Raw genomic sequence first — 21,628 nt, 5'->3', positions numbered from 1 at the left:
ACTTCCTAGATTTTTTACCTTCTTATTTCTTCCCCACCTATTTTTCTACTTCAGTGAAATGTTGAGTCCTTTGGTCCCTTCGTTTTTTTCTAATTTCACCTTTACCTCCTCTTATTTTAATATGGACCCAATAATCCTTTAATTGAGCCCAAGTCCTCAACTCCATTGCCTCCTTCTACTTCCGCACTTACTACTCAACTTTCTAAGACTCCAACTCTGAGTTTAAGTATTAATAAAAGGAATAATTCACATGTTTGGTGAATTGGCACCATCACAAGCTTGTGATTCTCAATTTCAAAGAGCTTTGGCACTCTTTCAATGTGTCCAGAAGCCGGCTATGTCACCCATTTCCCTCGGTCATTGTGTCTCCTAATGGATCCCTCTTTTTTTTTTTCCTTTTTTTTTGAGACGGAGTCTCACTCTGTCGCCCAGGCTGGAGTGCAGTGGCACGATCTTGGCTCACTGCAAGTTCTGCTTCCCTGGTTCACGCCATTCTCCTGCCTCAGCCTCCTGAGTAGCTGGGACTACAGGTGCCCATCACCACACCCGGCTAATTTTTTGTATTTTTAGTAGAGACGGGGTTTCACCATGTTAGCCAGGATGGTCTCGATCTCCTGACCTCGTGATCTGCTCGCCTCGGCCTCCCAAAGTGCTGGGATTACAAGCGTAAACCACCGCACCCCGCCATGGACCCCTCTTCTTATGCTCAGCAGTTTGCTCTACTGTCTTAATTCCCTGAAAAAACATGCCCTCTGGCGGACATGCCTCCATTTACTGCCATTTTGTCTGCATCTCTGTACACTGCCCTCTCAATGAAAAAGATGTCCTCCTCCCTTCCTGCCTGTCACTTTATCTGTCATTTAAATCCCATTTTTTGTATCTTTTTAAAAATTATTATTATTTTATCTTTTGAGACGGAGTTTCTCTCTTGTCACCCAGGCTGGAGTGCAGTGGCACGATCTCAGCTCACTGCAACCTTCTTCTCCTGGGTTCAAGTGATTCTCCTGTGTCAGCCTCCCGAGTAGCTGGGATTACAGGCACGTGCTACCACTACTGGCTAATTTTTGTAATTTTAGTAGAGATGGGATTTCACCATGTTGGCTAAACTGGTCTCGGACTCCCGACCTCAGGTGATCCGCGTGCCTTGGCCTCCCAAAGTGCTGGGATTACAGGCATGAGCCACTGCACCTGGCCCTCTTTTTGTATCTTTAACCTTTGTCTCTATTCACTCTTCTGCTCCCCAGCACATACACATATCAGTTTCGCTCATCACAAAAAAACAATACTCCATGAATCCTGAATCCTCTCTCTAAAGACTGTACTTGCCTCAGCTTATCTATCTTTTACTTGCCTCTTAAAGAAAAGAGGGCTGGGTGTGGTGACTCATGCCTATAATCCCAGCACTTTGGGAGGTTGAGGTGGGCAGGTTGCTTGAGCTCAGGAGTTCAAGGGCAGCCTGGGCAACACAGTGAGACCCCATCTCTACAAAAAATACAAAAAATTAGCCAGGCATAGTGGCATATGCCTATAGTCCAGCTACTCGGGAGGCTGAGGCAGAAGGATCACTTGAGCCTGGGAGGTAGAGGTTGCAATGAGCCAAGATTGTGCCACTGCACTCCAGCCTGGGCAACACAGTGAGATCCTGTCTCAAAAAAACAAAACAAAACAAAACAAAAACAACCAACCAAATACAAGAAAACAGAATGGGGTCAGGAACAATGAAAACAAGACCCAAAGCAAAGTTTCAATAATCTGGCTGCAAAGACACTGAATGGAAAACTGTTTCTTTGAACATATCTGGTAGCAGGCCTACAAAAATCTCAGAACGTTGGACAGAAAAGGAGACAGTAGAAGACAAAGGCGGGATACACAGCTTCTTTCTGATCAGAAAATGGAAAGACAGAACTCATTTTGTTAAAGCCAGGTAATTGGGCAAAGAAGGATGGAGACCAAGCAAGATCACGCTGCAGACAAGTGAAAGAAAGACCAGAGAAGATGCCGGCGTCAGGGCAGGAAGGGGAGGGCCGAGGAGGAGACTGTTCTTTGAGAGGATGTGACAAAAAGATGTGAAGGAAGGGCAAGCTGAGTTGCCCCAAAGAACAGATGCACCATCATCATCATAACGCCGTGCAATGCTACTGTACTCTCGGCTTTTCAAAACCTTTCTTTCACATCTGACATTTTGTTTTTATCTTCACAGTAACCCAAGGAAGCAGGTATCATGGGTGATTGAGAACAAGGGGGAAGTAGATGAAGCAAAAGCAGAAATAAACAAGCAAATAAGGAAGTGTGGCTCCTTTAGGGGAAAAGATGATGAGAAAAGAGAGGCGAGTACAGTGAAAGCTCTGTTAAAGGCTTAATCAGAGAAGGCAAGAAAGAAAACAGTGAGGGTGGATGGTGGGTGGTAGCTTTCGTGTTAAAATAGAGGCCAGCTAGGTGTGGTGGCTCACGTCTGTAATCCCAGCACTTTGGAGGCTGCGGCGGGTGGATCACCTGAGGTCAGGAGTCCCAGACCAGCCTGGCCAACATGGCGAAACCCCATCTCTACTAAAAATACACAAATTAGCCAGGCATGGTGGTGGGCGCCTGCAATCGCAGCTACTCGGGAGGCTGAGGCAGGAGAATCGCTTGAACCCGAGAGGTGGAGGTTGCAGTGAGCTGAGATCGTGCCATTGCACTCCAGCCTGGGTGACAAGAGCAAAACTCCGTCTCAAAAAAACAAAACAAAATAAAACAGAACAAAAAAATAGAAAACAGAGGCCAAGAAGAGTGGATGGAATTTCCCCCTTCCCCACTCCATCCCCGCTTCTCCTTGTCTCTTCTTTCTCCACTTTCTTTTCCTTCCCCTCCTCCTCCTTCACAATTGTTGAGGAAGAAAAATCCTGGAGGAGACTGAGTGCCACAAAAGTGCCTATAAATTATAGATTCCTAATCAACAGAATTATTAATTATTAATTGGCCAATGGATAAACTTCAGGGGCTGAAGAAATGCTCAAAATCGTATACAGAAGGTTGTGTGTCTGTGGGTATGTGCATTTTTTCGGGGGTAGAGGAAGGACAAAGGAACTAGTCTTGAATCTGAATCTAGGGCTTTTAAAACTCTACCCGATATTAAGAACTGCCTTGTTGAAGCAAAAGAATACATAAATGAAGGAGTAAAGAATTTAAATCAAATACCCAAAGAGGGGAAATGATTCCAAGCTTTTTAAGAGTCTAAACGGAGGAAGACAGTGAACTGCGTGATACACAGACTCTGCACAAGCAATAAAACAGTAAGTTTACTTAATAAACTGGGGCTTGGGGACATGGGGAAAGTGTTTAGATCAGCCATGTGGATTCCAGACTTGAGACTAGGAGCCCATCAGGCAAGCTGATTAGATTCAAGATGTGGGAAATGTGGATGTCACCAGAATATATGTCCTAAATGGGTGAATTAGAAAATAAATCAAAGCACCAAGAAGGCAGGGAGGAAGGGAGAGAGAGAGAGGCACAGGTGCCTAAGTAATCTCTAGTTGATGAACCGCAATGTTGCTTCTGATATGAAAATAACCATTAAGATGAAGCCAAGGGCAGGGCTGAGATAACGTATTCTGAGACAAACAACCAATATAGATCAGGGAGGGGTCAGTTTGCCTGAGATGACAGGAAGCTGCAAACTACGTGATGGAGTAGTTGGAGGTCAATTGGCTAAGAACAATAGGAAATTGCTCATAAACAGGGTATATGAAAGCTTCCAAAAGGGAAAATACTGAATAAAAATGAGGAAACTAAATTTATCTGTATAAAAGGAACAAAGCCTCCAGGGGACAGAAGGAACACAGACTATAAAGTGTGAAAGTCAAGAATAACTTAGCTCTGATAACAGTTCTGCTAACATTAATTCATTTGTTTGTTAGTTCGTTCAACAATACTTCTCTGTGCTAGTTACGCTATTAGGCAGTGGTAAAAAAATGAACAAGATGACATGGTCATCAAGGATGTTAGTGACAAGCAGGTAGGCAAAACATAAGTTACAATTATAACAGAATGATTAAATTAAAATAGTATTAAATGCTCTGAAGCAAATATATAGAGTGCTGTAAGAATCTCTAGTTGGGAATCAAATGGTCTTCCAGGGAAGCCAGAAATGGCTGGTAATTTGCAGGATGAGTAGGCATTGGATGGTTGAAAATATTTCAGATAAAAAGAACAATTTGTGCCAATGTCCTAGGTTAGGAAGGCTCATGGTGTGACAGGATCTAAAAGCTGGACAGAAAAGCCATGCCATGCAAGCCACACAGGTCATATTAATATTGGACTATACCAGTGGGAAGTCACTAGAAAGTTTTTTTGTTTTGTTTGTTTGTGTGTGTTTGTGTTTGTTTGTTTGTTGTTGAGATGGAGTCTCTCTGTGTCGCCAGGTTGAAGTGCAGTGGCGCGATCTTGGCTCACTGCAACCTTCATCTCCCAGGTTCAAGCAAGTCTCCTGCCTCAGCCTCCCGAGTAGCTGGGACTACAGGCGTGCACCACCATGCCCGGCTAATTTTTGTAGTTTTAGTAGAGATAGGGTTTCAGCATGTTGGACAGGTTGGTATCGATCTCTTGACCTTATGATCCACCCGCCTCGGCCTCCCAAAATGCTGGGATTACAGGCGTGAGCCACCGCGCCCAGCTGGGAAGACACTAGAAAGTTTTAAGCAGAAGAGTGATACAATCACATTTGAGATTTAGCAACATGATTCTGGTTGCAGAATGGCAAGGGTTTGCAGAGGAAGAAGAGTGGAGATGAGCTAGGAGGCTAGTGTAATAAGCCAGGTGAAAGACTATGGTGATTCAGACTAGGATGGTAATCATGAAAATAGAGACAATTAGATGGATTTGAAGCATATTTAGGAGGTGGAATCAATAGAACTAAATGTGGTGTGGGTGGTGGAAGAGGTGTCTAGGATGATTGACACCCAGGTTTCTGGCATGAGAAACTTGGTAAATGGTGGTGGCATTTACTAAATATAACAGAAAAATTTTTAGAGCTCAAAAGTTTTAGTGACTCTTCCGCTTGAAATGACAGGCTGACTGCTCAGCAGATGAATGAAAAGGACCCACAACTAGGCACAGCTTATGAAATTTCAGAACACAAGGTAGAGAGATTATTCTAAAGTTTTCAGGGAATAAAAACAGGTCACCAACAAAGAAACAAAGAAAGAATATAATTTCACTGGCATATGATATCTCATGAACAAAACTGGCTTCTAGAAGATAATAGAATCATATATCCAAAGTTCTGATAAAAACTATTTTGGACCTTGAAAAACTATCAAACTACCATATAAGCAAAACAAGCATTTTAGACACCCAAGGATTCCGAATTTTTACTTCTCATGAGTCTTTTTTGATAATTTATGCCAGCAAAGTAAGGATGAAAAATTGAAAATAAAAGACATGGGATATAAAGACAGTAGAACTAATTTAGAATATAAAGAAAATAGGTCCCAGGATGATAGCTTCCTAGAAGGCTGAAATACAATTTATTTATATTAGAAGATGTCAGTGAGCTCCAGGAAGAGTATCTTCAAGAAGAATAAAGTGCAGTCTTTCAATATAGAGAAGGAATAAAAAGGTAGTGACAATGATAAGTGAGGCATTTACTTCTTCTCCCAAGATAAATAAAAGGCAACTTGCAACTCCAAAGAAAACTAAAAGCTACAAAAATTATCATCATCTGTAAAGCAAACTGAAATTTGACATGTTTTGAACCTCTATGCTAAGAACATTCTTCTTTTAGAGAACCCCTAAAGATTATGACATTTGATCAAAAAGAAGGAAGCATAATCCTAGACATTACTTGCCTTTGCAGTGAATAATATATTTACATATATTAGGATATATGTGCTGTTTATTGGCTTTCAACTTAAAACTTAACCCATAAACTAGGAACGCATGAAATTAATGATAGTAACAGAGTAGAATGAATATGCATTCATTCTTGACTATGCAAAAATAAAGACATAGCTGACACAAGATGAGAAATGGAAGTTTTAACTTACCTAGAAAGAAGTCAAAAGAATTATCTAAAACTTGTGGAATAAGAAATTGCTTTCTTTTTCTTTCTCTTTTCTTTTTTTTTTTTTGAGACGGAGTCTCACTGTGTCGCCCAGGCTGGAGTGCAGTGGTGTGATCTCGGCTCACTGCAAGCTCCACCTCCCAGGTTCATGCCATTCTCCTGCCTCAGCCTCCCGAGTAGCTGGGACTACAGGCGCCTGCCACCATGCCAGGCTAATTTTTGTGCTTTTAGTAGAGACAGGGTTTCACCATGTTGACTAGGCTGGTCTTGAACTCCTGACCTCAGGTGATCCACCCACTTCAGCCTCCCAAAGTGTTAGGATTACAGGCATGAGCCATGGTGCCTGGCCTACAAAATCTTTCAAAAAAAAAAATAAATAAAAGCACAGGGAATACTTTCCAACTAATTCTGATGTATAGATTATTAGCATTATTCTGAAACCAAAAACAGAAAAGGACTTTGCAAAGAAAGAAAACAACAGGTCAATATACCTTGTGAATATACGTGTAAATATTCTTAACAAAATGTTAGCAAATTGAATCCAGTAATACGTAAAAAGAATTATACATTAGAACTGATTGAGATCCTAGGAATGCAAGGTTGGTTTAACTTCTAAAAATCAATAATATAATGTACAATATTAATAGAATAAAGAAACAACTATCTTATTACTACAATATATGCAGAAAAAGCATTTGACAAAACCCAACAACTTTTCACAATAAAACGGAACTCAACAAACTAGGAATAAAAGGCAACTTTCTCAATCCAATAAAGGACATCTACAAAAAATCCACTGCTAACATCATACTTAATGATGAAGACTGATTTTTTTCCCCTTAGATCAGAAACAAGACAAGGATGTCTGAACTTGCTATTTCTACTTAACAGTGTATTGGAAATTCTAGCCAGGGTAATTAGGCAAAAAGAAATAAGAACATATAAGGATAGCACTTTGGGAGGCTGAGGCAGGCAGATCACAAAGTCAAGAGATCGAGACCATCCTGCCAACATGGTGAAACCCCATCTGTACTAAAAAAATACAAAAATTAGCTGGGCATGGTGGCATGTGCCTGCAGTTCCAGCTACTCGGGAGGCTGAGGCAGGAGAATTGCTTGAACCTGGGAGGCGGAGGTTGCAGCAAGCCGAGATCGTGCCACTGCACTCCAGCCTGGTGACAGAGCGAGACTCCATCTCAAAAAAAAAAAAAAAAAAAAAAAAAAAAAAAAAAAGGAACATATAAGGATAAAACAGGAAGAAACATAAATATCTGAATTTGCAGATAACATGGTCTTGTATCTGGAAAATCGTAAGAAATTCACTAAGAGGAATTATTAGAACTAACAAGAAAGTTCAGCAAGTTTGAAGAAGATCAGTATGTAAAGAGAAACTGAAATTAAGGAAACAATTCCATTTACAACAGAATCTAAAAGAAAAAAGTCTTGGGAATACATTTAATAAAAGAAAAGCAATCACATTAAAAACAACAAAACATAGTTAAAAGAACTTAAAGAAAGCTAAATAAATGGCAAGACAATCCATGTTCACTGATCAGACTTATATTGTGAAGATGGTAATACTCTCTAAATTTATCTACATATTCAGTGCAGTCCTTACTGAAATTCAAGCTACATTTATTATTTTTTGCAGAAATTTATAAGCTAATCCTAAAATTATATGAAAACATGACAGCAAGAATGAGGGAAACAAACAGAAAACAACAACAAAAAAGAAACTATAAGAGACCCAGAGTAGCAAACACAATCATGAAAAGAACAAAGCTGAAGAACTCATACTTCCTGATTTCAAAACATACTGCAAAGCTACAGTCATTGAGACTGTTATTTGGCATACAGATAGATACATAGATCAATGGGATATAAATAATAGTCCAGAAATAAGGTCTTACATTGATGGTCTATTTTTGACAAGGGTTCCAACATCATTTAACCAGGAAAGAATAGTCTTTTCAACAAATGGGGCAGGGACAATTGGATATCTACATGTCAAGGGACAAAGTTGCATCCTTTCCTTACATACAGAAACATTAACTCAAAGTGGATTATAGACCTAAATGTAATAACAAAAAGTAAAAATCTTAGAAGAAAACAAAGGAGAGTAAATCTCTGTGACCTTAGGTTAGCAATAGTTTTATAAATATAGTATTAAAACACAAGTGGCCAAAGGAAAAAATAGATAAATTGTATTTTAACATAAAAACTTTTCTGCTTCAAAAAATACATTAAAAAAGCCAATAGAAAACCCAAAGAATGAGAGAAAATATTTGGAAATCATATATCTGATAAGAAACTTGTATACAGAATTTATAAGGAACTCTTATAACTCAACAATAAAAAGACAAGTAACCTAATTTTAAAAACGGGATTAGAATAGACATTTCTCCAAATAAGATGGAGAAATGCCCAATAGGTACATAAAAAGGACACTTACCATCATTTGGGAAATGCAAATCCAAACCACAGTGAGCGGTTACCACTGCACACCAACTATGGTGGCTCTAATCATAAGGTGGATAATAAGTGTTGGTGAAGACCTGGGGAAACTGGAATTTGCATATTGCTGTTGGGATTGTGAAATGGTACATCTGTTTTGGAAAACAGTCTGGCAGTTCCTTAGAGTTAAACATAAAGTTACCACCTGACCCAGCAATTCTACTCCCAGGTATATACTCAAGAGAATTGAAACTTACGTTCACACAAAAACTTGTACATGAATGTTCATAGAAGCATCATTTATAGCAGCTAAAAGATGAAATAGCCCAAATGTCCATCAACAGATGAATAGAGAGATAAAATGTGGTTCAGCTATACAATGGAATATTACCCATCCATAAGAAAGAATGTAGTTCTGACACACGCTACTACATGGTTGAACCTTGAAAATATGCTAAATGAAAGAAGCTCATCACAAGAAAGGACATTGTCTATGATTTCATTTATATGAAATGTCCAGAACAGGCAAATATTTAGAGACAGAAAGTAAACTGATGGCTGACTAGGCCTGGGGAGGTGGTGAGATGCCATGAAAAGTGATTGCTAGTGGATGTAGGGTTTCGAAACAAGAGTTTTGAAAATTAGCATATGGTGATGGTCACATAGCTTTATGAATATCCTAAAATGGTTTGAATTGCACATTTTAAATGGGTGAATTGTATGGTTTGTGAATTATATCTCAGTGCAGCTGTTGAAAAATTTGGGGGCACAAAGAGAGTCTTGGTGGGCAGCAGTGTGTCTCATCTGTACCTGTGGGATGTTCATTGATGGAGGAGTCTGGATGATGTCATGGAGGGGCAAATGCCATTGAAAGATTTTTATTCCTTACATTTTCTGAGAGTAGGGGATGCACCATATGTGCAAAGCCACATAGGGGAGCACTAGGTTGGTCAAGAGGCAGGAAGGAGCAAAGGGAAATCGTAGGCCAGGGTCTTTATTGGGGTTTTCCCAGAGAAGCACAAGGCAAGGCAGGAGAGATAGTTCAAGACTGGCTAATTTGAGTAACTCTCGTGGTTTGGGGGCATAGGGACTGCCCTTACTAGTGTGGTACCTGGCCCTGGGTTGATTTAGGCCAGTGGGGATGTTGGCTTGGTGTGTGAGTTAGATAAAGGGGATGATTGGGAGTGTGGACTCTGGATGGCTATTTTGCTTACAAAAGGCATATTCCCAGGTGAGCCTTTTGTGATCTCTAAGAACTGGCTAGCTTTGGGAGCGGCAGTCTCTCTCCAATCAGTGAGGCCACAAATGCCAGACCATCAAGACTATAGTTAACAAGCTAGAAGGTGGATATGGAACATTCCCAACACAAGGAAATGATTAAATGTTTGAGTTGGTGGATATGCTAATGTATGGAGCATAAGTAATTCCATCTTAGCAAAAGACTCCATCTTACATTTTAAAAGGCATCGTACCAACAGGGACCAGATGTTTGCCTAATCAGTAGAGACTGCATCCAACCAGATAAGGACATAACCAGGCACACTTTCCCACTATCAGTCGTCACCAGAGGACTTCACCGGCTCAGAACAGCCATCTTGACAGACACTGGTCTTGCTGTTAATTATGATAAACACCCGGCATCTGCAGAAGGCTCTGCCCACATCAAAGACTCTTCCTTGTGGTTCGTTAAAAGACTGCCCAGATCAGGACAGGAGATTTTTTTTGTCTACGTTGCTCCCCTTGGACTGTTTCATTAACCCATTTTCCTACCCCCTTTCTCTTGAGGTTGGACGTTACTTCATTTGATGTGGAATGTTTAATCTGTAACATTTATATTGATATAGTATACCATTACGTATGGTTTGCAATATCGACTGACTTTTGGAATGGCTTGAGCCTGTGTGCCTAAAGCTCTGATGACTGAGTAAATGGGAAATACTAAGAAGAATTACCTCCTTGGGAACTCCATAAAGCTTGTGGCTTTTATGATTGGAATAGCGTCAGTAAAAGACTGATACTGTACACAAACGTCTGTGGATCTGGTTATGTCTGACTTTGTGCTGCTCACGATACTAATCACCCTGATCTGACTAGTATGTATTATGTGAATGGAAACTTCACTATGTGTCTCATTGATATGTGCAATTATTATTTGTCAAAAAATTTGTTTCAGAAGAATATAGAAAAAGAGAGTACAGTCAACCCTTGAACAACACAGGTTTGAATTGTGTGGGTCCACTTATACATGGATATTTTTCAACCAAACTCAGATGAAAATACAGCAGTATTTGAGAGATGTGAAGCCTGTATATATGAATGGCAGGGCTGATGATGGGACTTGGATATGCGAGGACTGGAACCAATACTTCTCAGTCCCCGCCCCGTATATGTGGAGGGAAGACTGTATAGTTAATGCATTTGGTCCTGTGATGCCTCAGTGCCAAACAGACACATACAGAATCTAAGACGACACAGATAGAACACAGTGGACGCTAAATCCTTGTTTTTCATATCAGGAATAGACACTTTATCTAAAACTGCTAAATACAAAAATGGTGATATAAGGTTATTACTAGGAAATGAGAAGTAATTCTCAAAAGAACTAAATTCAGAAATGGACAAAAGCATACGGCCTGGGAAGGGGGACTGGGTATCTGGAGGGCTGGAGCTGGGGGCTGTTGCTTTTCATTTTTAATTCTTCTCTATTACTGATTTTATTATGCACATCTTATTCGTTCTTTAGGGCCTAGTTAGCTTTATCTCTCCTCCCCTGAGGCACAAAACATATGCTGTTAGTTCTTTCCTTCCATAATCAATACTAGACTTGAAAACCAAAAATAAAATCCTAAGCCTCCCAGCCATTCTGAATGGACCCCTTCTCTCAGCAAAGGACATTCCAAAGTTAACCTGAAAAACTAGTTCAGGCCATGATGGGAAGGGGGATCAGACATGCCTCATTATACTCTCCTTTCTTTTGGAATTACTGATAGGACAGACTCTTTTTTTTTTTTTTTTGACATGGAGTTTCACTCTTGTTGCCCAGGCTGGAGTGCTATAGTGTGATCTTGGCTCACTGCAACCTCTGACTCCCGGGTTCAAGCAATTCTCCTGCCTCAGCCTCCTGAGTAGCTGGGATTACAGGCATGCACCACCACGCCCAGCTAATTTTGTATTTTTAGTAGAGATGGGGTTTCTCCATGTTGGACAGGCTGGTCTCGAACTCCTGACCTCAGGTAATCCACCTGCCTTGGCCTCCCAAAGTGTTGGGATTACAGGCGTGAGCCACCGTGCCCGGCCAGGACAGACTCTTTAAGTCTGATAAGAAACGCTTACAATCTATTCTCTCTGAAGCCTGCTACCTGGAGGCTTCACTGCATGATAAAACCTTGCTCTCCACCACCCCTTTATCATTTTTGTTTTTTTGGTTTTGAAGTTGGACATGCTGAATATTCTATTTTTGTTTCTTTAAGTTCAGTGGTACATGTGCAGGATGTGCAGGTTTGTTCCATAGGTAAACATATGCCATGGTGGTTTGCTGCATAGATCATCCCATCACCTCGGTATTAAGCCCAGCATCCATTAAGCTATTCCTCCTGATGCTCTTCCTCTGCCACTCCCTCAACAGGCCCCACGGTGTGTTCTTCCCCTCTTTGTGCTCATGTGTTTTCATCACTCAGCTCCCACTTTAAGTGAGAACTTTTGGTGTTTGGTTTTCTGTTCCTGCATTAGTTAGTGGAGGATAATGACTTCCAACTTCATTCACGTCCCTGAAAAGGACACGCTCTCGTTCCTTTTTATGGCTGCATAGTATTCCATGGTATCTATGTACCACATTTTCTTTCTTTTTTTTTTTTTGAGACAGAGTCTTGCTCTTGTCACCCAGGCTGGAGTGCAGTAGTACGGTCTTGGCTCATTGCAACCTCTGCCTCCCAGGTTCAAGCGATTCTCCTGCCTCAGCTTCCCGAGTAGCTGGGATTACAGGTGCCTGCCACCATGCTCAGCTAATTTTTGTGATTTTGGTAGAGATGGGGTTTCACCATGTTGGCCAGGCTGGTCTCGAACTCCTGACCTCAGGTGATTCACCCACCTTGGCCTCCCAAAGTGCTGGGATTACAGGTGTCAGCCACCGTGCCCGGCTGTACCGCGTTTTCTTTATCCAGTCTATCATTGATGGGAATTGAGGTTGATTCCATGTCTTTACTATTGTGAACAGAGCTGCAGTGAACATATACATGCATGTATCTTTATAATGTTAATAGAATAATTTCTATTCCTTTGGGTGTATAATCAGTAATGGGATAGCTGCGTCAAATGGTATTTCTCCCTCTAGGTCTTTGAGGAATCGCCACACTGTGGGGCCGTGTGGAAGGATCATACTAGTATTTCAGAAAGATTGCTCTGGCTAAGATAAGGGGATGGGTGAGGCGGAGTGGAGGGGACGAGGCCTCCTCATGAAACTGGGACTGTGAGTTCTGCCTTTTACAGCCCAGAGTGGCTCTTTCTCTCCCTGGTGGGTGATCCTCTGATTTTATTTCAGCAATGACCCTGACTTCTGTATGATTTGCAGTGTTGCATATTTGAAGCTTGAATAAAGAAAAGAGAAATCAATAGACCCCAAAAATGAAAGTGCACGGGGCAACTGCAGCCCTGGCTCCAAAAGGATGCCTTTCTCACCTTGACTTTCTACATCCTTCAGTGGGTCCACCCCTGGAGACAGGATAAAAAACATGGGAGTGGCTGGTCCCGATTCTTCAAATGAGGTTGCAAAATCTAGGGCTCTTCCCACCACGTATTTGCTTCCTAACTTCTCTTCAACAAAATCTCTGCCAGAAAAAAAGCACATATAGATTTATACATATATAGCAGCCACAAAATAGTAACATTTGAGAAGCGGAGGCCTATAGAAATGAAAGAACATGCTCAAGGTCATGGGCTAGGTAGTTATAGAGCTAAGACTGGCTCCAAGTTCACTGCTTATTAAGTCAACACACAACCTTGTGCTGCTAGTTGCCGAGCTGCTCACCTGGATCTGGACTCCCTCTGAAGCCCCATCCAGCAGGCCATCACTGACTCCCTCAGGGGAGCCTGGTGGCTTCTCACATCACCCCACCCATCACGACACTGTTAGCGCCAGTGCCTTCAGAAAACTGGTAAGTTAAATCCTCCATATGCTCTCTCCCTCCTATCTCCCAGCCTTGCCTAAGATTTAAGGCCCTACGGTACGCTATTCTCTTTTTCTTTTTTTGAAATAGATTCTCGCTCTGTCCCCAGGCTGGACTGCAGTGGCACAATCTCAGCTCACTGCAACCTCTGCCTCCCGGGTTCAAGTGATTCCCCTGCCTCAGCCTCCCAAGTAGCTGGGACTACAGGTGCCCGCCACCACGCCCAGCTGATTTTTTTTTTATATTTTAGCAGAGAAGGGGTTTCACCATGTTGGCCAGGATGGTCTCGATCTCCTGACCTCGTGATCCACCCACTTCGGCCTCCCAAAGTGTTGGGATTACAGGTGTGAGCCACCGCGTCCAGCCTATTCTCTCATGTTTTATTTTTCTCTCTCTTCTTTCATCTCACTCCACTTACCAGTGTTCCTGTTCAAAGTGTCACATTTTATGCTGAACAAATCTTCATAGCTATAGCCACTTATAGAACGTCTGACCCAGCTCCTGGTCTTAACAGAGACTTGCAGTCTCCCACAGGAACACTATTTTCCCTGTAGCCTTCTTGACTGGGCTCATTCTCCTATGCCTGCCTTAGGATTGGCAAGTGGAATCAGGGTCCATCTCACTGCCCACTACTGTTTTCAAGCCATTCCTTCCCCACTCTTTTTTTTTTCTTTTTGGAGACGGAGTCTCGCTCTGTCGCCCAGGCTGGAGTGCAGTGGTGTGATCTCGGTTCACTGCAACCTCCGCCTCCACCAGGTTCAAGCGATTCTCCTGCCTCAGACTCCTGAGTAGCTGGGGCTACAGGCGAGTGCCACGATGCCTAGCTAATTTTTGTATTATTAGTAGAGACGGGGTTTCACCATGTTGGCCAGGCTGGTCTCGAACTCCTGACCTCGTGATCCTCCCGCCTCAGCCTGACAAAGTGCTGGGATTATAGGCATGAGCCACTGTGCCTGGCCCCTTCCCCACTCTTGAGGCTCCTCAGAGGCTCATTTCCCCTGGCTGTGTCACCACTGCCCTTGCACATCAATGCTATCTGTTCCCCTTCAGTCACTCTCCTCTTTCACTGACTTTTTCTCTTTCAGCCTGGGTGACATCAACATCCATGTGGACAATCCTGTAGATTCTAGGTGACCTCAGCTCAAGTGACCTCTGTTTTTCCCCCTTTAGCAACCTAATTCTACGGCCACATGCTCATCGCTGTCATTACTTGGAAACTTGTTAAATGTTAGGAAACGTAAATGGGAACATCCCACTCTTTGACCCAAGCCTTTTATCCTTAGCAGTCTAATCTGACTTCACCTATTCTTTGCCTGTACTGGGGCCACTACGAATGGAGGAATTTCAGTATCTTGGCCTCCCTGGTATTTTTCCTTCCTTTTTTCTTTCTTTCTTTCTTTCTTTCTTTTTTTTTTTCCTGAGATGGAGCCTCCCTCTGTTGCCCAGGCTGGAGTGCGGTGGTGCAATCTCGGCTCACTGCAACCTCTGCCTCCCAGGTTCAAGCAACTCTCCTGTCTCAGCCTCCTGAGTAGCTGGGACTACAGGAATGTGCCACCACACCCAGCTAATTTTTCTGTATTTTTAGTAGAGACAGGGTTTCATCATGTTGGCCAGGCTAGTCTCAAACTCCTGACATTAAGTGATCTGCCGCCTCGGCCTCCCAAAGTGCTGGGATTACAGGCATGAGCCACCACGCCCGGGCCCTCCCTGGTATTTTTCTGTCATGCCCTTACTCTAATCACTCCTTTCCTATCCAGTATAGACTCCACAGCCTATAACTTCTTTTTTCTTTAAAAAATAACTTTATTGAGGTATAATTGACATACCATAGGATTTTCCCATTTTAAGTGTACTATTCAATAACTTTTAATAAATTTACCAAGTTGTACAGTCTTTACCATAACCCAGTTTTAGAACATTTACATCACACCAATGAGATTCCTCATGGCTATGACTATTTAATTTCCTTTTTTTTTTAATTTTTTACTTTTTTTGAGACAAAGTCTCACTCTGTCGCCCAGGCTGGAGTGTAGTGGCGCAATCTCGGGTCACTGCAATCTCTGCCTCCCGGGTTCAAGCAATTCCCTGCCTCAGCCTCCCGAGTAGCTGGGATTACAGGTGCCCCCCACCATGCCTGGCTAAGTTTTGTATTTTCAGTAGAGACGGGGTTTCACCATCTTGGCCAGGCTGGTCTTGAACTCCTGACCTTGTGATCCACCCGCCTTGGCCTCCCAAAGTGCTGGGATTACAGGCATGAGCCACTGCGCCTGGCCTATTTAGTTAATTTCTATTCCCACACTCTAGCTCCAGAAAACTACTATATACACATGGCTTTGGAGCTCAGCCCTGCTGGTCCAGTTGTCCTGAGGTTGCCCTTGCCCGGTGCCTATGCTGGGCCTTCCACCACCCCGTTTCCTACCGCAAAGCATAGGTCATCCGGTCGGGCCGCATGGCTCTCATCATGCAGAGACGCTGCAGGGCTGTCTTATTTTTCCACTCCTGTGGGAGCTTCTCTTTCTCAGGACATTCGGACTCCACAAACTTTTTCCAGCTCTTAGCAGATCCCTCTATGTCCCGATCCAGATTAGAGAATTCTTCCATTGATGAAAGTACCTGGGAAATTTCAGAGAATCTGAAATGCAGTTTCTCCAGAAAGCTGTCATTTGCATTGTGTTGGGGGATTGAGGGGCAAGATGGTCTTATCTACACAATTCTGTCTCATTTATACTCTTGTCTAGAGCTTTGGATCATCTCCCAGTGAAAATCAAGAAAGAGGAAAAATTTTGGGCAGCTTAGCAAAGTGCCCCAATAATATGCAAGATTTAGCACATAAAATGTTTGGGATATTATTGCACATAAAATGTTTGGGATATTATTAGCAGCAGAGACTGAGCCACACCTGCCTGTGGGTGTGTACATGGAAAAGAGGGACAAGAAGAGGAATTATGGTTATTCTGGTCATGAACCTTGGACACCTAAAGTTAGCGACTTCTCTCTTTCCTCCTCAAACTCACTCTGCCACCAAACCCTGTCAATTCACCTCTCAAAATGTTTCTAGAATTATTCATGTACTCTGTGTTAACGCCAACTCTTAAAATGCCCATGGGTTGTCTATTTCTATAAGGATTCAGTCCAGATGCATAACTTGGTAGCCAGATCTCTTCATTTGGTGCCTCTCTTCAATCTGTCCAGTAAGTCATGTGTCCTCCTACTCTGTCCCACTCTGAGCATATCTGCCCCCAACCTCGGAAATATGCCTGACTCATTCTCAACTCATTTCCTTGTTCATACTACTTCAACCATATCTAAAGTCCCGTTTTCTTTTCTGCCATATTCCACTTCTTCCTTTTCTTGTGCTGGTCACGATTGTTATATGTTAAGGCTCTACAGGTTATGAAAGACCAGTTCAAAACCTGCAACCTCCCTCGGGCCATCCTTCCTAATGTAGAACATGTAGACCTTCCATCCTTTTGTAAACCACTTAGAGCAAGCTTGTCCAACCCACGGCCCTTTGGCCACATGCGGCTTAGGACGGCTTTGAAGGTGGCCCAATACAAATTCATAAACTTTCATGAAACATTATGAGTTTTTTGGTGACAGATATATATTTTAGCTCATCAACTATCATTAGTGTTAGTGTGGTTTTTTTTGTTGTTGTTGTTGTTGTTTTTTTTTGAGATGGAGTGTTGCTCTCTCGCTCAGGCTGGAGCGCAGTGACACGATCTTGGCTCAGTGCAACTCCACCTCCTGGATTCAAGCAATTCTCCTGTCTCAGCCTCCCGAGTAGCTGGGACTACAGGCACAGACCACCACGCCTGGCTAATTTTTGTATTTTTAGTAGAGACGGGGTTTCACCATTTTGGTCAGGCTAGTCTTGAACTCCTGACCTCAGGCGATCCACCCGCCTCGACCTCCCAAAGAGTTGGGATTACGGGTGTGAGCCACCGCACCCGGCCCCAGTGTTAGTGTGTTTTATGTGTGGTCCAAGACAATTCTTCTTCTTCCAGTGTGGCCCAGGGAAGCCAAAGATTGGACACCCCTGACTTAGAGATACTTGCAGAGTGGACATCTTGAATAAAGAGTTTGACTTCGTTTTTAGATGTTTGACTGCAGATAGCTTTTAAACCTCATCCTTTCCTCTTCCCCTTCTGCCCTGGGCACTCTCTCTTTTGGTGCTGGAGGGAAGTTGTACCAGGTAAGCCCCTGCCCGTGCACAGACACCCTCGCCCTGGCCCCACCCCCTAAGCATCATAATACCCAAAGCAGTCTCCTTTTCTGGCACTCTCAAGCCATTTGCAGTCTGCTTGGGAGCTCCTCTGCTCTTCCTAGAAAACCACGTTATCTGAGTAATAAACTTTCTCAAAGCCTCTTAGTATGTATGTAGCATCATCAGTTTTGATGTTGGAACTGTATTTTGGGTGTGTGTGTAGGAGGTCTGTTCTATTTCTTTAGAGTGCCCACATCAACATCACTCACTTAGGTACTTAATTACCTGCAGTCCTGCCTTCATTACTCAACTGTGCCTGAATGCCTGGTTTCCCCAATGACGTGAAAAGCTAGACAAGACTGTGTGTCTAAAGCACCTACCACAGTGCCATGAGTTTTTAGGCACCCAATATAATCATTATATTTGAACTCCATTCATTCATTCATTCATTCATTTTTTTGACATTTATTCAATTCCTACTACCTGCCAGATAACTGGGGAAGACAATAATAAAAAACAACAACAACAAAAAACACAAGCCTTTCAGGAGCCTGAAGTCCTAGCTTAGGGAAAAAGAAGATGAGGGAGGCCTTGGTAGGTATGTAGAATTCTGCTGGGCAGAGATGGAGGTAGATTGAAGGAAAGCGATTTTTTTTTTTTTTTTTTTTTTTGGCGGGGGAAGGATCAAGAAGAGCTAAAGCCTGGGGGAGGGAGAGTGTAGGGCCTGATAGGAAGCAGCGTGATTGCTGCAGAGGAGTCTTTTGCCTTACCACCGACAGGAACAGCTGGAGAAGGACAGAGGCATGTGACCGGGGCTTGCAGAGGCTTTTGTCCCGTGGAAGTGAACACATGTCCTGGCTTTACATATTCCTTCACATGGGCTCTGAGGCTTCCCAGTTTCACCCTGATCACTTACAGCAGGGAATGATCCTTCAATGGTGCAGATAAGTCATGTGGAGTGGTGTGTGGAGTGGAGCAGGAGGCACCGGGGGACTGGAGTTCTGGCCCCAGCACCACCACTTTTGAGCCAATGGACTTGGAGCCTGCTTTAAAACCCTTGTGAGTTTTTTTTTTTCATTTGGAAAATGAGGCCAAGTCATGTGGTCTGCCATATCTCATACTGTTATGTAGATACAAATGCTTTGAAGGCTATAAAGCTCTCTCTTTTCCTTCCTGGGGGGCTCCTATGGCTATTGAATTGCAACTTCTGGTTTACTTGCCTGTTACTCTCACAAGACTGTGAGCTCCCTGCGGGCAAGAACTTTTGAAGGCCTCTTTGTATGCCTTAGACCTAGCAGGGTGTCTGGCACTTAGGAAATGCTCAGTTAATAAGATTTGACATCTGCCTGGCCAGCAGGAGGGCTCTTGACAGGCTGAGAAAGCCGCAGCTGCTGTAATTATTTCTCTCTGTGCTGAGGAGCTGACTTTCATCTTCTTTCAGGCAGCCACTCACCCCCTCTTCCCAGTTTGCATCATTATTAACCCTTCTGCAGTCCTGCAACCCCCTCTGGCGTCTCCACAAAACTGAGCAAATTACATTGTGATCAGTGCTCCCAGCTGCCAGGGCTGGATCTGAAACACACTTTCTTGAAGCTCTAGATTGAATACAATTGCAACATTTAATCTTCCAAATGAGGCAAAGGGATTTCTAGCCTTCTAATAAGCTAAATGGAAATGACTAATTAACCTAATTACTTTGGACTGTGTAGCAAAATACAACCGAGCTAAATTGGCAACCAGACTGGTAGTAAGGGGCCTTTTCAAAGGCTAACAAAGGCCTTCATCGCAGATGAGATTTTCTAATGAGCAACAGAACATGCCCATTACCTGAAAGTTCTGCATTTGATAGAACCTAAAAAACCCTTACAAAGGATATTAATAAAAGCAGTATTTTATCACAAAGATTTCATTCATTACCTGCTTATTAGTTCTTCTGGGGAAACAAAGCAATCAGTCTTCATCATGAGATACAATGCTTAAAATTTTTTTTAAAAAAATCATGTACTATTCAATTATACTTATTTTCTTTAGGCTAAAATCCAACCAAACACTTAAAAAGAGCATTCATCAAAGGCTTTGGCAATAAGTACTACACAACGCATTGTGTTTCACCTGCTCATATCCTGTGCTGTGCTTGAGTTGGATGGTTCTGGACTTTGCTGCTCTTCCTAACAAATTCACATAGAGAGATAAAGCTTCTCTAGTTGGCAAAAGCCTTTGAACAGCCAGATGAGCTTAGCCCACAAAACAAAACAAAAAAGCAAAGTGAAGCAAGGCAAAGCGAACCAAACAATCCATTTTGTGAAAAGAGGAATGAAACTAAATTGTACGTAGCTTTTGGGTTGAGCTTTGTAAAATGAAAGCACTGAAGAGTGCTTGTGAATCATTTATTCCTTATGACTTTTGCAGCAGAGGGCTTTGCGGGGTAATACGAAGAGAGGCAACTGGACTTGGTCCAAACTGCACAACTCACAGTTCCTGAAAGTTTTTCCTTCTTTGGACAAATTCTATGGGGTACAATCCATATCGACTATAGCATGTAGACACCAGATAGCTGGGTGATTAATCATCATAATTGTTATGGGGTGAATTGTGTCCGCCCAAAATATATATTGAAGAAATAACCTCCTGCACTTGTGAATGTGACCTTATTTGGAAATAGGGTCTTTGTAGATGTAATCAAGTCACAATGAAGTCACTAGTGTGGACCCTAATCTAATATGACTGGTGGCCTTATAAGAAGCAGAAAGGGCCCGGCGTGGCGGCTCACGCCTGTAATCCCAGCACTTTGGGAGGCTGAGGTAGGCGGATCATGAGGTCAAGAGATCGAGACCATCCTGGCCAACATGGTGAAACTCTATCTCTACTAAAAATACAAAAATTAGCTGAGTGTGGTGGCGCATGCCTGTAATCCCAGCTACTTGGGAGGCTGAGGCAGGAGAATCACTTGAACCGGGGAGGTGGAGGTTGCAGTGAGCTGAGATTTCGCCACCGCACTCCAGCCTGGTGACAGAGCGAGACTCTGTCTCAAAGAAATAAAAAAAAAAAAAAAAAGAAAGAAAGAAGAAAGAAGTGGAAAGGCAGAGACTCACAGAGGGAAGACAGCCAGACAGCCATGTGAAGATGTAAAGATGGAGACAGACCCTGGAGTTATGCTGTCACAAAGCAAAAGACACCAGGGGCTACCAGAAGCTGGAAGAGGCAAGGAAGCATCCTTCCCTAGAGCCTCTGGAGGGAGCAGGGCCCTGCCGACACCTTAATTTCAGCTTTCAGCCTCCACGACTGTGAGAGAACAGATTTCTGTTGTTTTAAGCCACTCCATTTTTAGTACTTTCTTAGAACAGCTCTAGGAAACAAATACAGCAACCATAACCAATCAGCTTCCATTGATTTAGCATTTACTCTGTGTCTTATATAGCCTTCTAAGAAAGGTATTACGACGACCATTTTGCAGGTGAGGAAACCAAGGCTCAGAGGAATACGATAACATGTCAGAGGCCACACACACAAACTTGAAGTTGAATCCAGGGATGTCTGACTCCAGAGCCTGTGTTAATTAGTCCATCTCCATCATTGCTCTAGTTCTACAAAGGGGTTCATTCAGAACCGCTTTACAGAACTAAGTTATTTTCCATAAAGGCATCAGACTATGAGAAATTATTGTCTAGCTCTGGACCATACTGTCCTACGAGGTAGCCACTGGCCATGAGTGACTCCCAAGTACTTGAAATGTGGCTGGTGGGACTGAGAGACTGAATTCTTAATT

General features: G+C 42.7%; 1 protein-coding gene across 2 annotated transcripts in view; it reads right to left on the bottom strand.

The window, feature by feature from the left end:
- The window catches only part of DNAH9 (dynein axonemal heavy chain 9), a 382,482-nt gene that overhangs the window by 57,796 nt on the left and 303,058 nt on the right, over positions 1 to 21,628 (bottom strand). For both annotated transcript variants that reach the window (XM_024235511.3, XM_054535462.2), the window contains 2 exons: positions 16,075 to 16,268; positions 13,168 to 13,316 (listed from right to left, as the gene is read on the bottom strand). In XM_024235511.3, the coding sequence (XP_024091279.3) occupies positions 13,168 to 13,316; positions 16,075 to 16,268 (343 nt within the window). The remainder of the gene's footprint in view (positions 1 to 13,167; positions 13,317 to 16,074; positions 16,269 to 21,628) is intronic.

The sequence above is a fragment of the Pongo abelii genome, chromosome 19 (genome assembly GCF_028885655.2).
Source record: "Pongo abelii isolate AG06213 chromosome 19, NHGRI_mPonAbe1-v2.0_pri, whole genome shotgun sequence".
Taxonomy (NCBI): Eukaryota; Metazoa; Chordata; class Mammalia; order Primates; family Hominidae; genus Pongo; species Pongo abelii.
This window is presented reverse-complemented; position numbering and strand designations above follow the sequence as displayed.